This window comes from Topomyia yanbarensis, chromosome 1, assembly GCF_030247195.1.
Source record: "Topomyia yanbarensis strain Yona2022 chromosome 1, ASM3024719v1, whole genome shotgun sequence".
Lineage (NCBI taxonomy): Eukaryota > Metazoa > Arthropoda > Insecta > Diptera > Culicidae > Topomyia > Topomyia yanbarensis.
This window is the reverse complement of record NC_080670.1, coordinates 28,973,439-28,994,381: the sequence shown is the minus strand read 5'-3', so window position 1 is coordinate 28,994,381 and position 20,943 is coordinate 28,973,439. Positions and strand designations below refer to the sequence as shown.

Below are 20,943 nucleotides of genomic sequence, written 5' to 3'. Positions count from 1 at the left end.
TGTTATGTTTACATCCAATTCATTGAGAAGTTGTGTTAACCACACTCCTTCTTTCGTAGCAGCGCAAAGTGCTATCAGTTCTGCTTCACTTGTTGATAAGCTTACAGTCGGTTGTCGTTTCGTTGACCACGAAATAAGATTACCGTATAGTAGAAATGCGTATCCTGAAACTGATTTCCTATCATCAGGATCATTTGCAAAATCTGCATCGGCAAATCCTACTAAAGCTGGATATTCGGTATTTGATGAATAAATTATTTTTGTGTTGCTCGTTCCCCTCAAATATCGCAATATTCGTTTTAATCCTGACCAGTGCCAATCGGTGGCGTAGTTAGCATATTTGCTTAGGGTGTTTACCGCAGAGCAAATATCAGGTCTAGAAGTTAGTGAAAGATATTGTAAGCATCCCAGCAGTTCTCTGTATGGCTCTTCAGTGATTTTTGCCTCAGATTTTGACCATTTCGTGTTGATATCCAATGGTGTCCCCACTGGTTTACAATCAGCCATCCCAAATCTACTAAGAAGTTTCTCCACGTATATTGTTTGAGAAATTTCAATAGTCTGGCTTTCCAAATCACGATTTATCTCCATTCCCAGGAAGTGCTTAATCTCTAACATGTCTTTCATTTGGAATAACCTTCCAAGTTTCTTTTTAATCCACGTAATTGCTTCGATGTTTTTGGCAAGTAGTAAAATGTCGTCTACATATAGTATTACTATAATGCCTCTAGATTTTGACTTATAGATGCAGTTGTCATTTTTGAGAGGGACAAAACCTAGTGTTTTCATTGCATCATCAAAATGTTTATTCTAAGATCTGCTTGCCTGTTTCAATCCATACAAACATTTGTGTAGACGAACAGTTTGTCTTTGCCCATTTACGTTTGGTGGAAGTTTCATGTATATTTCTTCTTCTAACTTCCCATGTAGAAATGCAGTTTTGACATCCATTTGATGTACTAACAATTTGTTCTCGTTAGCAAGGGCTAGCGCTAACCGAACACTCTCTAGTTTGGCGACTGGTGCAAATGTTTCACAGTAATCGAATCCAGGACGCTATGAACACCCTTTTGCCACTAATCGTGCTTTATATCTTCCATCTTCTTTCATTGAGAAAACCCATTTTGAGTTAATCGGTTTAACTCCTTTTGGCAAACAGTTAACCACTGTCCAAGTGCCATTTTGATGTAATGCATCAAACTCTTCTTGAATAGCATGCTTCCATTCTTGCCAATCAGAAACTTTCTTCAATTCCTCAATAGTTTGCGGAATCTCTTCGTTGAAAATCATTGCTGTTTTTGCTGTATAATCGGAATACCAACCCGGTATCTTTCTCTCCCTCTTGCTTCGACGCAATGATTGACCATCATCGACGTCCTCTCTTTCGTCTGTTGGATTTTCATTTGTACTTTCATAGTCAGTTTCGCCAACTGATTCTTCAAGTGAATCTAGATTATCTTGCTCTGTTTCGAGTGTGCATTCTTCATGCTGTTCTTCATCAGAAGGATGTATAGCAGCATCCTCGTCTTCGTTCTGTTCTCCTTGGTTTAAGCGTGTACATCTAATTAAATCTTGACCAGATGATTCTACGAAATCCATGTTTGTGTGGTCAATATCTTGATTGGCTCTGGTAGATTCATTGAATACTACATTTCTGCCAATTTCTATTGAACGCGTATCCTTGTTCCATAATCTAAAACCATTATTTGCGTACCCCACAAATATCAAAGGTTTTGTTTTGAAATCTAATTTCTGACGCCTCTCTTTAGGTATTTGTTTAAATGCTTTACACCCAAAAACTCTTAAATGATTCAAGTTTGGTCGCTTTTTGACCCATTTTTCATACGGAGTTTTGTCCTCTTCTATCCCACTTGTTGGAGATCTATTGATTAGATATGTTGCTGCATATAATGCTTCTCCCCACATATCTTTCGCTAATCCACTTTCGTAAAGCAAAGCTCTGACCTTTTCCATTAAAGATCTGTTCATACGTTCACTTACACCATTTTGCTGCGGTGTGTATGGAACAGTGAACGTCATTCTAACACCATTTCTTTTGCAATGAGCTTGAAATTCGTTACTTGTATATTCCCCTCCATTATCACACCTTAGCATTGAAATACGTCTTTCGAAGAATGCTGTCGCCATTGCTTCGAATTCTTTAAATTTCTCGAAAACCTCCGATTTCTGTTTCATGAGGTAAACCACGAGAAAGTGCGTATAATCATCTATAAAGGTTACAAAGTAACGATAGCCATCATAGGTTTCCTGCTCCATGCTTCCACAAACGTCCGAATGTATGAGTTCCAGTGGTCGTTTTGATCTTGGCAGCTGCAATTGTTTAAATTTGAATGCAGCCTGCTTCCCGCCATACAACCATCACATACATTTGTTTCACTAATATTTCCAGAAGTTAGATTGATACCCTCAACCATTCCCTTCTTAATTAGTTTCTCCAAACTCGTATCACTGATATGGCCAAGTCTTTTATGCCATGTTTCCAAACTCACCTTCTTTCCGAACAATGCTAAGTTTGTTCCATCTTCCGCCGACTTTTCTTCCCGAAATAGATCAAGGTGGAATAAACCATCAACGAAGATTCCTGAAGCAATTACTTCATCTTCAAATTCAAAGATAACCTCTTCATCCGTAAAAGTAACCCTTTTACCATTTTTGCTAACCCTTCTAACCGAAAGGAGATTTTCTTCAAGACCCGGAGTAAAAAGAACGTTGTACAATTTCAATTCTTTTATTGTATTGTTACCCACAACACTCTTTAATCGCATTTTTCCAACTTTTGTTGCCCGTAAATTCTGGCCCGCTTTCGCCGTCGAAATGGTGATTGGCTTCTCTAATTCTTGGACATCTTCTAGCAGCTTCTCGTCATTAACCATATGGTCGCTTGCTCCTGAGTCAATTACGAATCTGACTCTCCTACCACGATCCGCTTTGGTCATCATTGCAAAGCTCTTTTTAGGCTCCATCTTTTGCTGCTTCTTGAACTTATCTTTCTCCTTCGCGTTAAACTTTTTCATTAGTGGGCATTTAATTTTAAAATGCCCAGTTTCGTTGCAACCGAAGCATCGGGTTACCTCTCTCCTTGGCTTGTACTTTGAAGACAGCGCAACGTTTTTCGTTTCTGTCTGCTTCTCTTCCCCAGCTTCAGCATCAATAAACATTCGTTTGATCTCCATGATCGGCTTGGCACACAGTTCTTCATTCGTCAGTACCATCAGAGCGCCTTTGACGTGTCGGTACTTGTCTGGCATGGAGATCAGTAGAGCATGAACTTTTTCCGATGCTGTCATTTTTGAACCCATACGATCTAGCTCGCGAATAATCAGATCGTACTCATCAAAAATCATGGACAATTTGTCGTGATGTCTTTGTTTGATGGTATACAACCGGTCCCGCATATTAACCATAGCAGCTGTACCGCCCTTTTGGTACGTTCTGACCAGAGTATCCATGACTTCTTTCGCATAGTTGAGCCCAATGAGTTTATTCAAAACATCATTGTTGACCATCATGACAATCTCGTCCAATGCTTCGACGTCGTCATCAAGCCGTTTTCTGAGCTTAGCCTTCCTGGCTGTTTCTAGCTCTTCCGAGGCACCTACTACTGGTTCGTAGAAGTCCTCTTCTTCGGGCGTTCGTAGCAACGTGTGCTGGAGTTTCATCTTTATAAGATGATGTTCCATTCGCCATTTCCAGGCTGGGAACCGCAACTCCGAACCGTCGAATATCGATTCGCGGCTGACGCTACCGAAGTATGCCGTCGTCGGCACGGTGCGCTCGAGAGTTCCCCTCTCGTAGCTACCACCTCTTCTGTCCTCGAGAGTAACCCTCTCGGCAGATCCTCCAGCTTGCTGCTGGGTTGCCATCCTCTCGGCAGATCCTCCAGCTTGCTGCTGGGTTGCCATCCTCTACTTGCTCCTGAAACGCTGGTGCTCGCTGGATGCCGTTTCTTCCCGAAACGCTGGTCCTCGCCGGATGTCGCTTCTGTCCGAAACGATGGTTCTCGCTGGCCGTTTCTACCCGAAACGCTGGTCCTCGCCGGATGCCGTTTCTGCCCGAAACGCTGGTCGTCGCTGGATGCCGCTGCTACCGGAACGATGGTTCTCGCCGGCCGTTTCTACCCGAAACGTGTATCTTCCAAAACAACTATTTTACAATAGTCCAGGTGGCTAGTTCCAGTTAACTACTGGGCCCATAACCTGTTGATAATACCGTAAGAAAACTCCAAGTATTTCTGTAGGTAGGTTTGAGATAACTATATTTGATTCTTGTTCAAGTTATATAATGCTAACATAGTTCGATATCGATTGATATTTCATGCACTGTTTATCACAGTCCCTTATTGACTGCCATACCCTGTCATACCCTCTGCCTATAGTAAACAACACATCCATGCGCGGCGTCCATATGCAAAAGCTCAAGTTACCCACTTGAAGCTTTTGTCACATGACGTTCTGTCAGATGACATCTCAGAGCTTTTTATAGCACGTTCCGTATGACAGTTCTTACTGTCAACTGCCGTCCCGTGAATGGCAAATTGTTTATATACAAAGAATATTTCGTACGTATATCACTGCGAAATATTCTTTTTCAACAATTACGACTGTAGTTAGCAGTGGAGGAGAGTGTGAGTGAAGAAAACAACAGTAAAATTGAATAATCATTTTCATTTCCGTTTATGTGCGAAAATCCAAAATTCTGCGCCACCTACACACGTTTGCCGAACGTTTCAGACGTGCGTTTATCTGGAGTTTCAGTTGCAGGTGTTTACCCTCATTTCAAATCGAGCCTAAACATCTGTTATATGTGAATTTGTCTCCACCATCGTCTCAAAATTATGTGCTATTCTCCATTGTCGTTAAATGGGCGTCTCACGTAACCCGAAGTGACTCTTAAAAATTGGGTGAGAAGTCACATAGAGTGGAGTAAGATTAGTCGTTTCACGTAACACGCCGCGCAGAATAAGGCCGCTGGTTAGAGTCGGATAAAGATCCATAGTCGTTTTAATTCGGAGATGCTTTGGTCTCCATCCTTTTGGTGCTCTGTACAGTCTTTTCAAAATTCTAAACATGCGAAATACATATTCTGCATTTTGTAACTCCTCGTAAATATATTGGATTGCCATAACGGCGGCCATTTCTAGATTCTTCTTCTTCACATTCTAGTTTTTTTCCATCGGCCTATTTCCGCTACGAGGCCAAACACCGACGCTAGAGAGGTGACTCCCACTATCTGGACTAGATATCGACCCATCATCTCATGGACCGGGGACCAACTTAACCTCTCAACCATCGGCGCCGTCATTTCTAAGTTCGCAGTTTTCAAGCAGTCCCTATTCTGACAATAGTTGTTTACGTCAATGTGAAAGCAATGTCCAGTTAGGAATGTTTGTTAAACAAACATCCAACGCATTGGACTTGCATAGAACAGCTTCCTTGTACTGAGTGGATGGCGTAAACGACTATTGAGAAAATAAAGGCTCTAGAATTCAACGGAATATGATGCTAATCATGCAATTCTGAAATTTCAATTTACGTGTTTTTTTTTATTTCGATTATAGAGGCAACGACACGACCTGAAACTTAGTGAAATATTGTGAAAAAAAATGGTCCGAGCCATTCACCGCCAGTTACCAGTGCATTGAGTGACCCCTTGATTCTAACGCAAAAAATATTTCTCCAGCAACACTTCTTTGTTTATTAATTTTCAGTTGCTGTATAGCAACCATGTTATGTATACAAAACTAACTGCCTAGTTACTTGAAAGACTGAAAAACGAAGTTATCGGCATCGTAACTACTCTCGTTCTTCTTCGTACGAGGAACCTGCAACACCTGGAGAAATTAGAAATGGTACTTCTTCAAAGTCACCATCACCCGAGGTTGAGCGCCAGAAGGTATTTTTTTTTGATTTTATTAACGACACTACACCGGCGGGTACATTCGTGTCAAGAAGGTAATGATTGTATGCATAAATTTAACCAATGTAATTCCTATTACAGATGAAAAATAAAGGAATAGGTTTAAACGTCGCTTCCGTTCCGTTAGCTTAATAAGCACATCGTACTCCGGAAATCGATAGGAATTGCGGTTGCTTGTCACCCAAGGTATCGAACTATGTGGCGCTATGAGTCGGAGTTGGAATCGAAAAGGGCAGCCGCAACTGAATGAACAGTTTGAGGAGTGATCCCAGTGGGTACTGAAGACGAACTTTCTTTCGCAGAAGACGGTGACACAGACGTCGCAGCAATATGGTTAACATGCCAAATCAATCTAGTTTTTGAATGAACTGGTCAAATACGGTGATATTTAGAATCTTTCCATGGACACGTTAGTATTGGACACCAAATTTTTGATCAAGCTACCCAACGGCAAGGATAAAAAATAACGTCTCTTGTGAAGCTTTAATGGAAAATTGTAAATATATCCCGCAGTGAATCGGTGGTGGATCGGCTCGTGCCTACCCGATCGGAGGTCTCTGCTACTATATGTCGCCACCGGAGAACTAGTCGCATATCGCAACCGATCCGATTCACGCCGTGCTTTACATCGTCTTTATGCTGGGCAGTTGTGCATTCTTCTCCAAGATGTGGATCGACGTTTCCGGCAGTTCGGCCAAGGATGTCGCCAAGCAGCTGAAGGAACAGCAGATGATTATGCGTGGTCATCGGGAGAATTCGATGATCCACGAGTTGAATCGGTACATTCCGACGGCGGCTGCGTTTGGTGGGTTGTGTATCGGAGCGTTGTCGGTGATTGCGGATTTTATGGGTGCGATTGGATCCGGAACCGGTATTCTGCTGGCCGTGACTATCATCTATCAGTACTTTGAGATTTTCGTTAAGAAGCAGAGTGAAATGGGCGGTATGGGAACGATGTTGTTCTAGATAGGTTCGGCAATTGTTTGCCAGTTAGGAATCGTACTCATCCAGTTAGTTTCGTGTGTAATTTTTTTTACTTCGAGCGAACGAGGTTCACTGTTCATCACCACCGCGTTCTGTTTTGTGCAAAGTAATGCAAGTAAGGACAGTCAGGCTATTTTCTGTTTGGTTTGTTTTGTTGTAGAACAAAGGCAGCAGGTTCATTGACTAACTTATTTTTTCACAGTCCCTCATATGAGTAATAGGAAGTTGTGCGTAATAGAGGAGTAAAAAAACTTTAGAAACTTAACGAACAGTAATAAACAATAGGCAGGATGTCGCAATGGCGGCAAATAAAAGTAACAAATAGGGGAAAAGGAAAAACATTGAAGAGATTTTAAGACTTTTCCTATTACTAAGATAAGAGAGCATTTTGTGTTTTGTTCGTTTTGTAATATTCCGCTATGCCCTTGCTTCAGGAAACAGTAAATTCTTTCGTGGTAGTTCGTTGGTGAACGGTGTCCAAGGATCGTGTTTCTGACTGCGGCGGTTGTATCACGAAGACGAAGGTTGTAGACGAAGCGAACAGCTGATTTGAAGCACCTATGTAGTTGTTGTTTCAGTGATGCTGACAGTCCGTGGTAATTAACTACGTCGCAGTAGGTAAAAATTGGAACTACCACAGATCGTACCAGCTTATGTCTTGTTAGGAGTGAGAGAATCGGAGCAAATCTTCGGAAAATTCGAAGGATATCCTCCGAACCACATTGTTGACCTGATTAGACTTGGAGAGATTGCTGTCCACCTGTAGACCACGGTTTACTACTTTGCTGTATAGTGGAATCGTTTCTCCACTAAATTTAATAACATTCGGCGGTGTTATTGTGCCGGTTCTGTTGAAAATGATATTGCTTGTGTCTTTTTCACGATTGGCGGTCAGATGATGATTGAGTATCGTTAACGGAGTTCCCATTTGCGGATCATCCTATCTTACGTGCTACACCAGTAGTCACGAACATCACATTCCATCAGCTGATGCATATAGTAGTTGTTGTTTAATAGAAAGCTTGTTCGGACTCTACGCCTGAGATTTTGTATTGCCTTAATTTTTGGCAAAGCGGTCGATTGGTTCAGCCATAACGTAATGTTAGTAATGAAAGTGTGGATCCAGGGAAGGTATCAGGGTTCCGAAATATTCAACTTGTGAAATTTTAGATGGAAGTCTTTCTGAAACTAATAAATTATACATATACAATACATACATTTAGATTTATTTTCAAATCTTCATTTTCAAACCAAATGTTTAACTCCCTCATATTTTTTTCCCCTCTAGTAATGAAGATGAAAATTGTTCCAACTGTGACAGCATCATCTAAACCAGATACAGAGCCAGGAATGCGTGGATTTCTTTGCTTTAGGTTCAGTCCACTTCGTATTCTTGCGCAATGGCAATATTTTCTGCATCGTAATTTGTATATCATTAGTCGCTACCGCTCATTTAAACACAGCCCCTGTTTGTATAATTCGGGCAAACGGGTGGATCAGAGATGTGCTTTTGAGGAGCCACCGCACGACCAATATGCATCGTTCTGGTAAAAAAAATTATTCTAAAACACCTCTTTCACAAAAGTCGCTATGTTGCAATCAATCCCATTCGACAATTTTTAAACCTATAAAAAACTGAGCAGATTATTAACATTTTGCGATTTGCTATTCTAGTACCTTTGAAGCTTTCACCGTATTAAACACGATGACACTATATGAAATTATTATGCTTCTTGATATCGTCCGGAGAATTTCTGGAACGATTCGATCATGTGTATTATTTTTTTTTATACAAAAATGACAGTGTGTAACCAGGAGAAGCAACGGTAACTATAGGAGATTGTTAAAAGAAAATAACAGATTCACAAGTGCTGCTAGTTTTATGCATTTTCTGTCCAAATGTCATATTTGACATTACCAGTTACCTGAGTCACTGAGGGGTAGTCGGATTTGCGATACAGTTTTGGAATGCTAGTGTCTAGTCGTGTCGTTGATAGAGGTTTTAACCTTAAAGTCATTCGCCTTTCCGGGTTAGAAAAATTTCTTATGAAAAATTTCTAATGAAAAATTTCTAAACCTATGTGCGGGTCGGGACTCGAATCCAGGTGAGCTGCGTACAAGGCAATCGATTTACCAACTACGCTAAGCCCGCCAATTGTTATAGGCTTTTAGTTACGTTTACTTCCGCAGGCCGCGCATAAGCAACAAATGTTCCCACCTTTGCTTTATTCTGCATCTTGTTTAAAGCGGCTGCGTTCTTGAAATATTTCCTCATTTGCTACATGACAGGTACGAATATCAATAAAACTGAACGATAATCAACTCGGCACAGAATTAACAATAACGAAGTCAGAAGACTTTGAACCCAACAAAATTGATAACAATTCCAGATAATAGTTAAACACAAGTGTAGTGCCTGTTTATCACATCTTCCGCTTAGCAATGTGGCCTGTCATAAAAGCCTCCCTTCGTTTCACATCGATTTCGCGCGGAACACGGATCCTGCGGCTCTGTTCCACCATACCACCAAAAGAAGAAGGTATCCACTCGAGATTATACGTGCTAACATTTTGTTATTCCCAATGAAACTTTCAGTTAGTGCACCGGATCAAAAGCCGGCAGAAGAACCATCGATCTTGGTGGAAAAAATGGAAAATATCACTATGATCGGACTGAACAAACCGGATATCCGCAATGCCATCAATTCCGAAATGGGTAGACAACTAAGCGCGGCAGTTGAAGCCTTTGAAAACGATGAAACATCTGCGGTCGGAATTCTGCATGGGATCGGAGGTTCTTTCTGTGCCGGATATGATCTTACCGAACTAGCAAATCCGAATGTCAAACCGCAGTCCATCATTCTTCAGCGAGGAGGTGTTATGGGTCCGACCAGACGTAATTTCAAAAAGCCGATGATTTGTGCCATTTCCGGATATTGTGTCGCAGGTGGTCTCGAACTGGCGCTTATGTGTGATTTACGCGTCATGGAGGAGATAGCCATCCTTGGGCTCTACAACCGGCGATTCGGTGTGCCACTGGTGGATGGTGGAACCGTTCGGCTTCCAGCTTTAATCGGTATATCCAGGGCCATGGATCTGGTGCTGACGGGACGGCCCATTCGGGCTAAGGAAGCATTGCAAATTGGCCTGGTCAATCGGGTGGTGGCGGTTGGAACGGGTCTCGGTCAGGCTTACAATCTAGCGACAACCATCGCCAAATTTCCACAGGATTGCGTTAATCACGATCGAACTTCGATGTATTATTCGGCTTTTCAGGCCAAGTCGCTGGAAGATGCAATGGACTACGAGGTGCTTTCGGCGAATGAGAAACTGCTGACGCAGGCTGTGACCGGGGCGGAACGGTTTCTGCAGGGAGTAGGAAAGCACGGAAAGTTTACCGATATCAAGGAGAGAATCATTCCGGATTGGGAGAAGGAAGAAATCGCACATGAAATGGCAGCGGCGGCTAGGAAGAAGCCGTCGCAGTGACGGTTCCGAGGAAGGTGATGAAAATTAATACTGTTTTGTTTTGTAAGTATTAGATAAGACTGTTGAAAATATACTATAGATTTTATAGTGGCTTTTTTTTATGAAATGTCATGTGCAAATGAAACTAATCGATTATCATCGTGCAGAGAATCCCATGCCGTACCGTAGAAATTAGTGTCTGGTAATCGCGATGTGGGTAGGTATTCCGTGATATAACAAAACATTCGGTGCCCAACCGAGACTTAAGAGAGAATGTAGTTGGACGCATTGTAAAAGCGATTGAAGGAACATCACTTGTTGATCCCTAAATTTCCACCATTGTAGGGGATTTTCCTGATCCTGGCGAATCATGTTGAAATCACGAAAGTAAAGATCTGTTTCGGAAAAAAGCTAAATTTCGCATAATGCAAATGCACCACATCGAACAGGGTATATATTTTTTGGAAGAATCGAGTATAGTAAAATGACCAGATGATTTCAGGATGAATGCGAGACGCACTCAAGAAACCGATTAATAGGTTTGTTCCAGTACCAGGAGAAACTGGAAGTACTCCGGAGAAAATCGTTCCTGTACTCTCGTCTTCTCTTTTTTCTTCTGGAAGTCAACCGGAGTAAAAAGGAGCAAGTATTTTTGGCTTCTGTTTACTCCGGAGTGACTTCCGTGTACTGGAACAAACCTAATGATTTGTGTAAGTCTGAAAAACTTTTTCGTTAGGCTTCATAGCCTGAAACATTTGAGATCGAAAAGGGCACCGTGACCACCCAAATAAATCGTCACAATTTGCACATTCCTCACGTAGTTCGGAGATTCGCCACCACGACCCAAAACTGTTGAGTGTTTTGAATAATTTGAATGTACAATGTGGGTATTTTGGATTAAAAATCAGCATATTGGTAACTACGGGACGTTTTACCTTGCGGGACTAATCCGCCTAATCCGGGACGCCTGCAATTCCACTGTAGAACGGTGATGAATTTATTGACTTCGCTCGATGAAATAGCCAACGAAGGATACGATCGCGACAAGGAGTGGCCATTCAGCAATCAACTGCTTTAAAAATGTTTTACGGCGGGGTAAAAAGTTAAAAGAAGTCTTTGACCCTCCGGCACTCGCGCGAATGACTCCCCGAATGCGCAGCCGCTGGTGCTGAAAGATTTCGCTAAATTTTCTGAAGGTGTTGCACAGCATACAACGGTGCAACAGTTGCGCGGAGAAACATGCGTCTATTGCACAGCAAAATTTAGACAGCTGTGATGGGTTGGGTATTGCGGACGACAACCTGGTAAAAGTGGTTCAGGCGGGCTCAGAGAGCATAATCGGAGAGTGAGAGGAGCACAAGGCGACATTTCGGGAAATTAAGGCCGCTTTAAAACGGGAGATCAAACTTAGCAAGCCAGTTTGCCATATAGAGCTGTGCTGAGAAGTATACGCCAATCCCTGGGGGACGCGTACTGAATCGTGATGGCGAAGATGGAGGCCCAAATAACCACATGCATTATATTGAAGCATTATTTTAACATCGATAATGTTCATTTGCTCTAAAACTACTTTCTTAAAACAGTGTTGCCATAACACAACATCCCAAATGTTTCAAGACATTGCCTCTTATAAGCAAAGTAACAGGCATTATACATACCTTTAGAGCAACGGTTTAGTGTTTGATCGCATTGCATTTACAAACGCTTTGACGCTCTACTGCGCTACACTTGAAAAGCATATAATGCTTGAACTAAAGTTATGAAACATTAAAATAATTTGACGTTTATGAAGAAAATGTTCTAATCAAAAAATATCAACCTGAAACAACATGGAGAGTAGTGTGGCAAACGGGCAATTTTCTACGAATGGGGCAAAAATATCGGAGCACTGCACTGCCTATAGCTTTTGACCAATCCTATTTCTGTTGAGGAATACATGAAATTAAACAACACGAGTATGCATTCCTATAATTTGCAACTCAGATGAAGCATATCATAGAGAAACCACTAAATGCTCATAATTTCATCTGCACAATTTGATGTCAATATTAACTATGTTTCGGAATCTCTACTAAAAACTGATCTCTGCTTCGTTTGTTGATGTTTATATTTTGCGATCCGAGAGCCGTACGATAAATATTTATCTACTCAAAAAATGACAAATTTTTGCACCTCTCCTTCTATACCGACGTGTCATTGCATTAACAAAGGCTATATAATGTAAAACGCTATTCATATATTGCAAATATCATTCCGTCGGCAACTATCCTCCACAGATAAGAGTGCTAACGGCCTACCTCGTATGAAGCTGATGTCAGATGATCATGGTTCGGATCCCATAAAATTAATTTAAAAAATCTAAAGGAATTGGAATTTTGTGGTGATGTTTATGTTGTATCTGACGAATAAGAAGAAGTGGAAAATGGGAAAACGTTCATTTTTCCATTTTAATTATTTTCATTTTGGCATTATATCAGCTTTTTGTTGTGTTATATAACATCGATCTGTCAAAACGAAACAAACATTATTGCAGCATCTAGTTATGCTTTTAACAGACTAAAGCTTTATAAGAGCGTTACTAATGTAAAATAAATGCTTTCTTTGACAGCTCTTACATCAGTCGCTTAATCGCCCTTTTCCACTTTACGAAAGCATTGGTGTTGCATTTACAGCAATGAAGCATTTTATCGCATTCTGCGAACGACTCATTTAAGACTGTTAACTTTACATCATTTGAAGCGTCGTGGTTACTTGGGGGTCTGTCGACGTCAGCTGAAATGTGCCCTGGTAAGCTAAAGATAAACGTTGATGGTGTCACCCTAAAGAACCCGATCCGACTACCGAGTCACCGACACCATATGGCGAAGAAGAAGGAGTACAAACACAGACGAGTGGTAAGTGACCAACGACGATCTCAAAGAAGCGTCGATGCGACTAAAATCAATGAAAACCCCCAATCCGGATGAAATACCAAGCGTGGCAGGGTGCAGAAGCTGGTGTTGTTGCCAAAGCCAGAGAAGTCACCAGCACCGTATAGGCCTATATGGTTGCTGGACACACTCGGTAAACTCCTGGAAAGAATTATCCTTAACAGGCTGTCAAAATGCACGGATGGTGAGCGCAGACTGTCCAAGATGCAGTTCGGATTCCGCAAAGGAGTATTGACATTGGAGGTAATTCGGATAATGCTCTGGAGTTTTGAGAAAATATTTAAACAGAAGCGAAGAGGAGATGAATACTGCGCTGTAGTTAGGATAGATGTGAAGAATCCGTTCAACAGCGCCATCGCCGCAGCGCTGCACAGAATGACCGAACGCCAGACCCGGAAGAGCTACTTCAGAGTAGAGTACTGCTGTACGAGACGAACGAAGAGCAGCGGGTGTTCCTCAGAGCTCCAGTCTCAGTCCAACTCTTTGGAACGGGATATACGATAGGACCTTGACACTGCGGCTGTCCAGGAAATCGTGGGTTTCGCGGACTATGTGTCATTAACGACGATGAATGTGAAACTAGATGAGGTGAAGGTGTCGGTGACGAAGACAATAGGCGCGATCGAGAACTGGATGAACGGGGTCAAGCTGCAGGTAGCTCACCACAAGTCGGAGGTGTTGTTGGTCAGTAACTGCAAAGCGGTTGGGCGGATGTATACCACTGTTGGGGGTTGCATCGAAGCGTGCACTGAAGCAGGAATCAGGAATCTGAAGCAAGTGGGGAGTGATAATCGACGACGGGGTGAGCTTCAACAAACGCGAAATCTGTTATCTATCTAGTGTTTCGTCATCGATACTGTGATATGAGGCTCCTGCCTTGTGTACGGTGCTGAAAACCAAACCGAACCGCGAAAAGCTAAACAGGATGTTCACGGCTGTTTCAAGAAGTATCTTCATCGGTTCGGGCACGGAACGTCACCCTTGTGCCCGGAGTGTGAGAACGCCGAGGAGACACCGGAGCGTGTGGTCTTTGAATGTCTGAGGCTCGAAGCGACAAGCAGAGAGATACTAGAAACGGGAGAGCCGGATAATGGCGCTTGGAAAATGATAAGCGACCTAGGGGCAGATCACTTGTGAGCACTGCAAAAAACATGTTGTTTAGCAACTGTTTCTGGCTTTAAACTTGCGAATGACTTCTTCGGTGTCCTCGTCGTCGCCAGAGTGTGGAATTGAAGTTGTTTATTCCGGCTTACGTGGTTGATTAGCTGTGAGACGGTCAGTAGTGAATTATAGTGCCCCCAAACGACTGACCTATCGTGCCACCAAGCGTATGTTTCGTGTTGATATCCGTAACTCGTGTTCAGCATTAATTTGCTGTACAGAGGACGAAAGATAATGCGTTTTTGCTGAACAACACACGAAAACATAAATGGCGCTGCAACTAATACAGCTGATCCGCGGTAGCAGCCGAAATGACAGTCGTCAACGATGTTCTCTACCGTGTATCTAATTCACACAAGATACCTATACCCATTGTACCCCCATACCTATTTGACCCAAATCTACTCTACCAGAAGGGAGTTGCGGTTCTGAATGGTACAAGGGAGCCTAATGGCTCGGTGAATTGGACAATCTGAAATTTGCCACCCAGATTGTCTTCGAAGGGGAAGAGCGTTAAGAAACAAGAATAAGTGGGTAGATCGAATCTCGAATATCTTTTATCGATTATAGAGGTTTTAACCTTAGGGTCATTCGCCTGTATATATTGGATATATTCAACGCATACTATTTACGGAAGATGAAGGGAGCGGCAGAAAGACAAATATCGCTGCCTAAATGTAATTTTCCATGTGGAACGAAGTTGGGAATATTTCTCAGATAAGGCAACATGCTCTAGTAGTTTTTTATGCAAATATGTTGTTCATTTAAAGTTTTGATTTTGACATTAATTTTATTTTAGACTGTTTTGTTCATCTCATTTTATAGTCTTTTATTTTATCATATATTGTGTTTTTACTAGAAACATTTAGGGTATTTTGTTCTTCTGTTCCCTATGTTTGTTAGTTCGTTACATTGTGTTATTTACTCTTTACGGATTACCTCATAAAATTTTATAATCTACTACAATCATTGTTAAGAGCTGTGCATTCCTTTATTTACTTTTATGGTCTTACAAAAACATAACCTTTGATGGCTGGCTCTGTTACACATGACATCTTTCTTTTCTTTTTTATCTCGTTGGTAGATCAGCAAGGTCTAATCGGAAGATGATTGATTTGTTATTCATTACCAATTCTACTGTTTCGCTGGACTCCAATAATTAAGTTTGAAATTGTAACTTCTCGGGCTGCTTTTCCAGTAATCAAACACAACAAATAGTTTAACACTTTCGGCACACAAGATTTTTTTTACTGCCTAATCCTTTGTAGTAGGATCAATTTATTTGACCGCTTTATTCGCATCAGTCTCAATTTATTCGGAGAATTTCTTTCACGTTTTAAAATGTAACATTGCCATCAAACGGAAGGACGTTCTTCAAGGAGACGTTCCACGATCAGTAGAGGAAATAAAAAAGGTCCCATTTCTATTTAAGTTTTCCGCTTAGAAACGACACTTCCTGAGCGTCTATCTATTTAATGATCTCATATTCACAGCATTACCATTCTTGTATTTTTCATTCTTAAGAAATATAATTTGAGAAACACTAGTTTCCTCCGATAAGTTTAAACAATAAATTATACAAACTAAATCTAAGAGTTGATAATTTTGTATCGTGCCTTGGCGTATGTAAAAGGAACTGTTCTAAAGCTAAGTAAAAATAGCCGTTTTTCCAATCGTTATCAGTGAATTTTGAATTCTAACCGAAATATTGAAGAACAATTCCGTTGAAATTTTGAATTTCCTTTATTAGACTTCTAGTAACAAACTTTGTTCGTTTTTAATTTTCCTGAAATAGACACTTGGATACAGCTTATATTGTTTGTCGCAGACATTGGAATAATTTTTGCTGATGTCGGGGTCTTGATTCGGGCAAACAAAAATCAACTTATTTGATTTTATCACAAACCTCCTGCTCCATTCTAACGGTTCTCAGGCATAGCCGCAAAAATTTGGGGACCGCTTCCCCGTAGGGGGGAAAATATCTTGTACAAAAAAATGTTTAGACAAAAACAGATCACCTAAGCTTTGCTGTACTACTGGAGTAATTAACCGGTTTAAATATATACCCTCTCTCTATCTATCGCTCGCTCGCTTGCGCCCAAACTCTCGCATTCCAGCAGTCAAACACCTCTCACTTTGTTTCTTTTTGTCCCGCACCTCTATTCCTCCTTCCGGTTGATGATTTTGGCATCGCTGATCTCCTCCCTGTCCTGATCGACATCGCCCCAGCCCCAGGTGTTGTGTGTTCCGTCTCCGGTTCGCTTGACACGCTTCTCGATGATCTCCTGCGACACCGTCTTCAGCTCGTACGCCCAACCGATCTTGGCGAAGAAGTCGATGAAAGCGGTCGTGAAATTCATCCGATAGTTGCCCAGTTCGGCCGTCTTGTAGTCCCACGGGAACACGTGGTGATAGTTGTGCCAGCCTTCGCCGAACGCGAACGAGGCCACGGTTTTGTTCTCCGACGGGTTGATGGTTCTGAAGCGAACAATGAAAAACAACAGTATTTAGCAATCGGTGATCTACGTACCTACTACAGGATGGGACTGATAAAACTACTTACTTATCGTACGGTTTGTCTCCCCATTTGTGGGCGGCACTGTTCACCAGCCAGGTCGCGTTCAGAATGAAGGTCCAGCGGAATAGGGTAGCGACGAACCAGGCATTGGTCCAGGTTTCGTTCCAGAAGTAGACCGGCGTGACGGTTGGTAGGATAAAGCAAGCCAGTGGCATCAGGAACATGTAGTATCTGTAAGGGGAAGGCGCGGAGAGTGATGGATAATGGTTAGTGTTTTGTTTGTGTTAGCTGGTTGAGGGTTAACCGTACGAAATCGATATAACTGTGACATATCGATATTTGGTCCACCGCCTGAAGCTTTCAGGCTAAACCGCTAAACTACGTTTAAAAGTAAAGCGTGGCTGAAGAAAGCGGTCTTAAGGCAATTTTACGATAATTTTCAATTTTTCGCAGTTTACGGAAGGTTAAGACAATGCTCGGAGGAAGCTACGCTGAGATTGATCTTAAAACTTCCAAAAGATACGAAAAAGTCTACCCGCAATACTCACTTCTTCTGGAACGCCAGCACCGGATCGGCCCGCAGATCGGAAATGTCCAGCTGACGTCCCTTGGCGATCACCTCCGGGTGCTTGCGGCACAGCAACCAACCGACGTGCGAGAAGAAGAAACCACGGGTTGCGTTGTGCGGATCGGCATCCGTTTCCGAGTATTTGTGGTGCACCCGATGGTCACGGGCCCAGTGCATGGCGCAGTCCTGGAAGGCGATAGTGTTGAACACGGCCAGAATGATTCGCAGCGGCAGTTTTGCTTTGTACGATCGGTGAGCCCATAGTCGGTGGGCACCAGCCGTAATGCCGAGCCCGGACACGACGTACAGAATAAATGCTGCAATACGGGGAGGGGTAAAATAGTCATTAGTACAGAAGTTTCCATACGAAGTGTGCCCGTTGCCGGGCGACGTAGTTGCAACTTACCGAACCCGACGGTGTAATACCGGGCCGAGGTTAACAACAACCAGAGTCCATACACGGCAGCCAGATGGAGGTATCCGAAGGCAATCACGTTCCGCCACACCAGTTTGATCTTACGCTTCTCCGCCCGTTTCAGCGGGGTAATGTCCTTCGATAGGCCTCCGTCGATGGTTTCGGCATCGGTTTCGTTTAGCACACCGGTCGCTTCGACCGTTGCGTTCGGTGCCATTTTGCTTGCTAGTGATGAGCTAAAAGTAATGGGTGGAGAGCAAGGGGGGAATACAATTAGAATAGTAAAATGCTTATTGTCGTCAGCAGAACGCGGTTAGATAATGAGTGGTCTAAACGGGACTGATGCGGAATTGAGCCCCAAATTGGCAGCGGAGTGTGAAACTGGGTATGATTGCCCGGACGAGATAGGAATACTGATTAGTTACAGTCGTCAGCCAGTGCGACTGAACCATTAGTGCGGAGGGGATATTGAATGGGCGAGGAGTTTGAGGTAAAAAATAGTATTTTGGACGAGATACGAATTGATTCTGTTGGATAAGTGGCAAATGTTTGCTGTCAGTTGTTTGCGGAGATTTAGCTGCTGATTGACGAATATTTATTCTCTTCTCCTCCATTTGTGGATTGAGTTTGATCGACAGCCCACTGGAGATGGTCATCGATCGATGGTTTATTCAATCACACCTTTTAGGCGGCAAATATCGAGCAAAATATTGATATTCAATTATTGCGTAGGGTTCCGTCTTCGTACTGTTTCCATGTTTGTTCTCTGCGGGAGTGCTAATTATGAATCAAATGCCAAAGGTGTCATTGTTTTGCGTTGCGGACCTAGGCGCCGCACAACCTAAAAATCTTTAATCATGATCAAGGACATGTTTCATAATTAGCTAGTTTTCGTATCTCGAAAGGCTTCAAAGGATCATGTTCCACTCAATCGGTTTATTTTGTCACTTTTTGTAATGACATTCCTTCACTCATGATAGGTTATGAGCCAAGGCAAGCGGTTCCCATAGCAACTTGGTTTGTTTGACGTAGCTGAATTTTCGAAGTCTAGTTTACGATGGACAAATATGAATAATTTTTGTACAGATTCTATTCATTTTTCATGTGCGCTCGAAAAAAAAAATGCAGGGTGCTGTAATATACCAATATCGACCTAAAATAAGAAATGTATAATATTTTTATTTCAAACGGATCTTCGAAAAGCCTTAAGAGCTTTGTGCACAATTTATTGTGATAAAGTGAGTAAGGTAAAGTTGAAACAAACCTAATCATTCAAGGACTAACAAGTCCAATAACTCCATTATGCAAACTCAATTAGCCGGAAATCTACGTCCTCTGGGGACAAATGTAAATTCAAGCTGTAATAGCCTAACTCGTATCGAGTCAACGGACATAGCTGAAGTCATACATATCTAGTTACTGCGAAACAGCTCTTCATATTCATGACTGCTGCATTATTCAGAAGCAACAGATGGGAATTTTGTCTCACACTTGGTCGCCGGCGCATTGCCGATGCCGAGAATAGACGGGTGGTGACCCGAAAAGAAATGATGAGCAATGAAATTTATCCTACAAACAATTGATGCAAAAAAATTTCAGTGGATTTAGAATAGAACATTTTTGTTTGCTGAAGTTGTTAACCTCGCCTCTTTTTCAGGTTAGAACAATTAGAACTTCAGATAACAATTTGGCTGTTCAAAAATGAAATAATGCAGCAAATTGGCATTAACACTTCAGATGTCGCGTGTACAACTACGTTCTGAAATTTAGAGCTACAGGCGATCGACTAAATGCAAATAATGACGCGTCTCTCGGAGGTTCTTTTTCTGAGAAATTGTAAGGAAAAATCGATTTCTTGGCACAATAATATAAATAGCCACCCTCCTTTATACCTTTCCTATTAAGGGAAATATTGGTTTTCTTTCAAAATTTGCTGTAGAGGTGTCAAAATAGATTGTACAATCACCCACTATTACTATTTTCAATAAAGTAACATTTTATTATCATTCCAGATGGCTATTGCTGTATATTAGTCTTGTTCTCGGTAGGGCGGCACACTCACCGATACATAATTATTTAGGACACGGAGTTCGGTCGACTTACAAAAAAAAAACGCGGAACTTAGTGACATCTGATTGTGGCAGCAGATCTGTCACTGTTTTGTAGAGATGAGACGAATAACAAGGTGACGCTGATTCAATTGCCTCCAACATCTCCCTTTCAATAGAGGTGTTATGGATCGAACGACTGTGGTGTTAGAAGATTGGGGTAGTTCTAGCACTGGTGTTGCTGACGCGAAATCAAGTGATGTTATCAGACGTGGACGAAGACAAAGATGCTGCTGGCGATGTTATAGATGAAACTGTGGACGATGGCGATCCATTGGACAAAGGTTCCGCAGGCTGCCCTGATAGGGGTTGCATGGGGCATGCCAATTGTATGCTAGTGGATGACTGCGATGTTGACGATCAAAGAATCCACGAGTCCAAAACAATATTGACTGGCAAAACTGTCGGTTTCGATAGCATAAAGTGCTTAGTCAATTTACGCTTGTCCAGACATGTCACATCGCGCTTAAAATGCCAAAACATTCTGACTCCTGCGGTAGAAGACAAATGGTTAAGGGTTTGCTCATATGACCCTATTCTACGCTTTTCAAAACTCTTTTCCTTGACTACTATGGCTTTTAATATTGAAAAAAGGGTGGCAAAATGTTAGGCTCCGGTGCCACGCCGCTTGTTCAGATTCTAATCGGCTACGGAATTCGTTAACTGATCAGCTTCCTATCGTCGACCCAAACAGTGTACGTAACACTACTGATTCTTTCTCCGACGATTCCTGGTACCCACCCTAAATCTTTGTTAGTATAGAATTTGGCGTATACCTGCTTCCACAATCGGCTACAATTGATCGCTATATGAAGGGCCAAAAAGGGTTGGATCCATGAGCAGAGGTTCTTATGT

General features: G+C 42.1%; 4 protein-coding genes across 7 annotated transcripts in view; 2 read left to right on the top strand and 2 right to left on the bottom strand.

The window, feature by feature from the left end:
• LOC131677187 (serine-rich adhesin for platelets) overlaps positions 1–20,943 on the bottom strand; it is a 945,885-nt gene that overhangs the window by 718,473 nt on the left and 206,469 nt on the right. The window lies entirely within an intron of this gene.
• LOC131677215 (protein transport protein Sec61 subunit alpha-like) lies at positions 6,452–7,323 on the top strand. The gene has a single exon (XM_058956922.1). The coding sequence runs from the start codon at positions 6,574–6,576 to the stop codon at positions 6,901–6,903; it is 330 nt and encodes a 109-aa protein (XP_058812905.1). The 5' UTR covers positions 6,452–6,573; the 3' UTR covers positions 6,904–7,323.
• Positions 9,216–10,494, top strand: LOC131677204 (probable enoyl-CoA hydratase). The gene is made up of 2 exons (XM_058956909.1): positions 9,216–9,460; positions 9,517–10,494. Exons 1-2 carry the CDS (start codon positions 9,364–9,366, stop codon positions 10,407–10,409), a joined length of 990 nt encoding a protein of 329 aa, XP_058812892.1. The 5' UTR covers positions 9,216–9,363; the 3' UTR covers positions 10,410–10,494.
• Positions 15,250–20,943, bottom strand: part of LOC131677201 (acyl-CoA Delta-9 desaturase-like) — a 49,216-nt gene continuing 43,522 nt past the window's right edge. For both annotated transcript variants that reach the window (XM_058956908.1, XM_058956907.1), the window contains exons 2-5: positions 17,972–18,216; positions 17,546–17,882; positions 17,043–17,228; positions 15,250–16,957 (exon numbers count right to left, since the gene is read on the bottom strand). In XM_058956908.1, the coding sequence (XP_058812891.1) occupies positions 16,639–16,957; positions 17,043–17,228; positions 17,546–17,882; positions 17,972–18,197 (1,068 nt within the window). In that variant the 5' untranslated portion in view covers positions 18,198–18,216 and the 3' untranslated portion in view covers positions 15,250–16,638. The remainder of the gene's footprint in view (positions 16,958–17,042; positions 17,229–17,545; positions 17,883–17,971; positions 18,217–20,943) is intronic.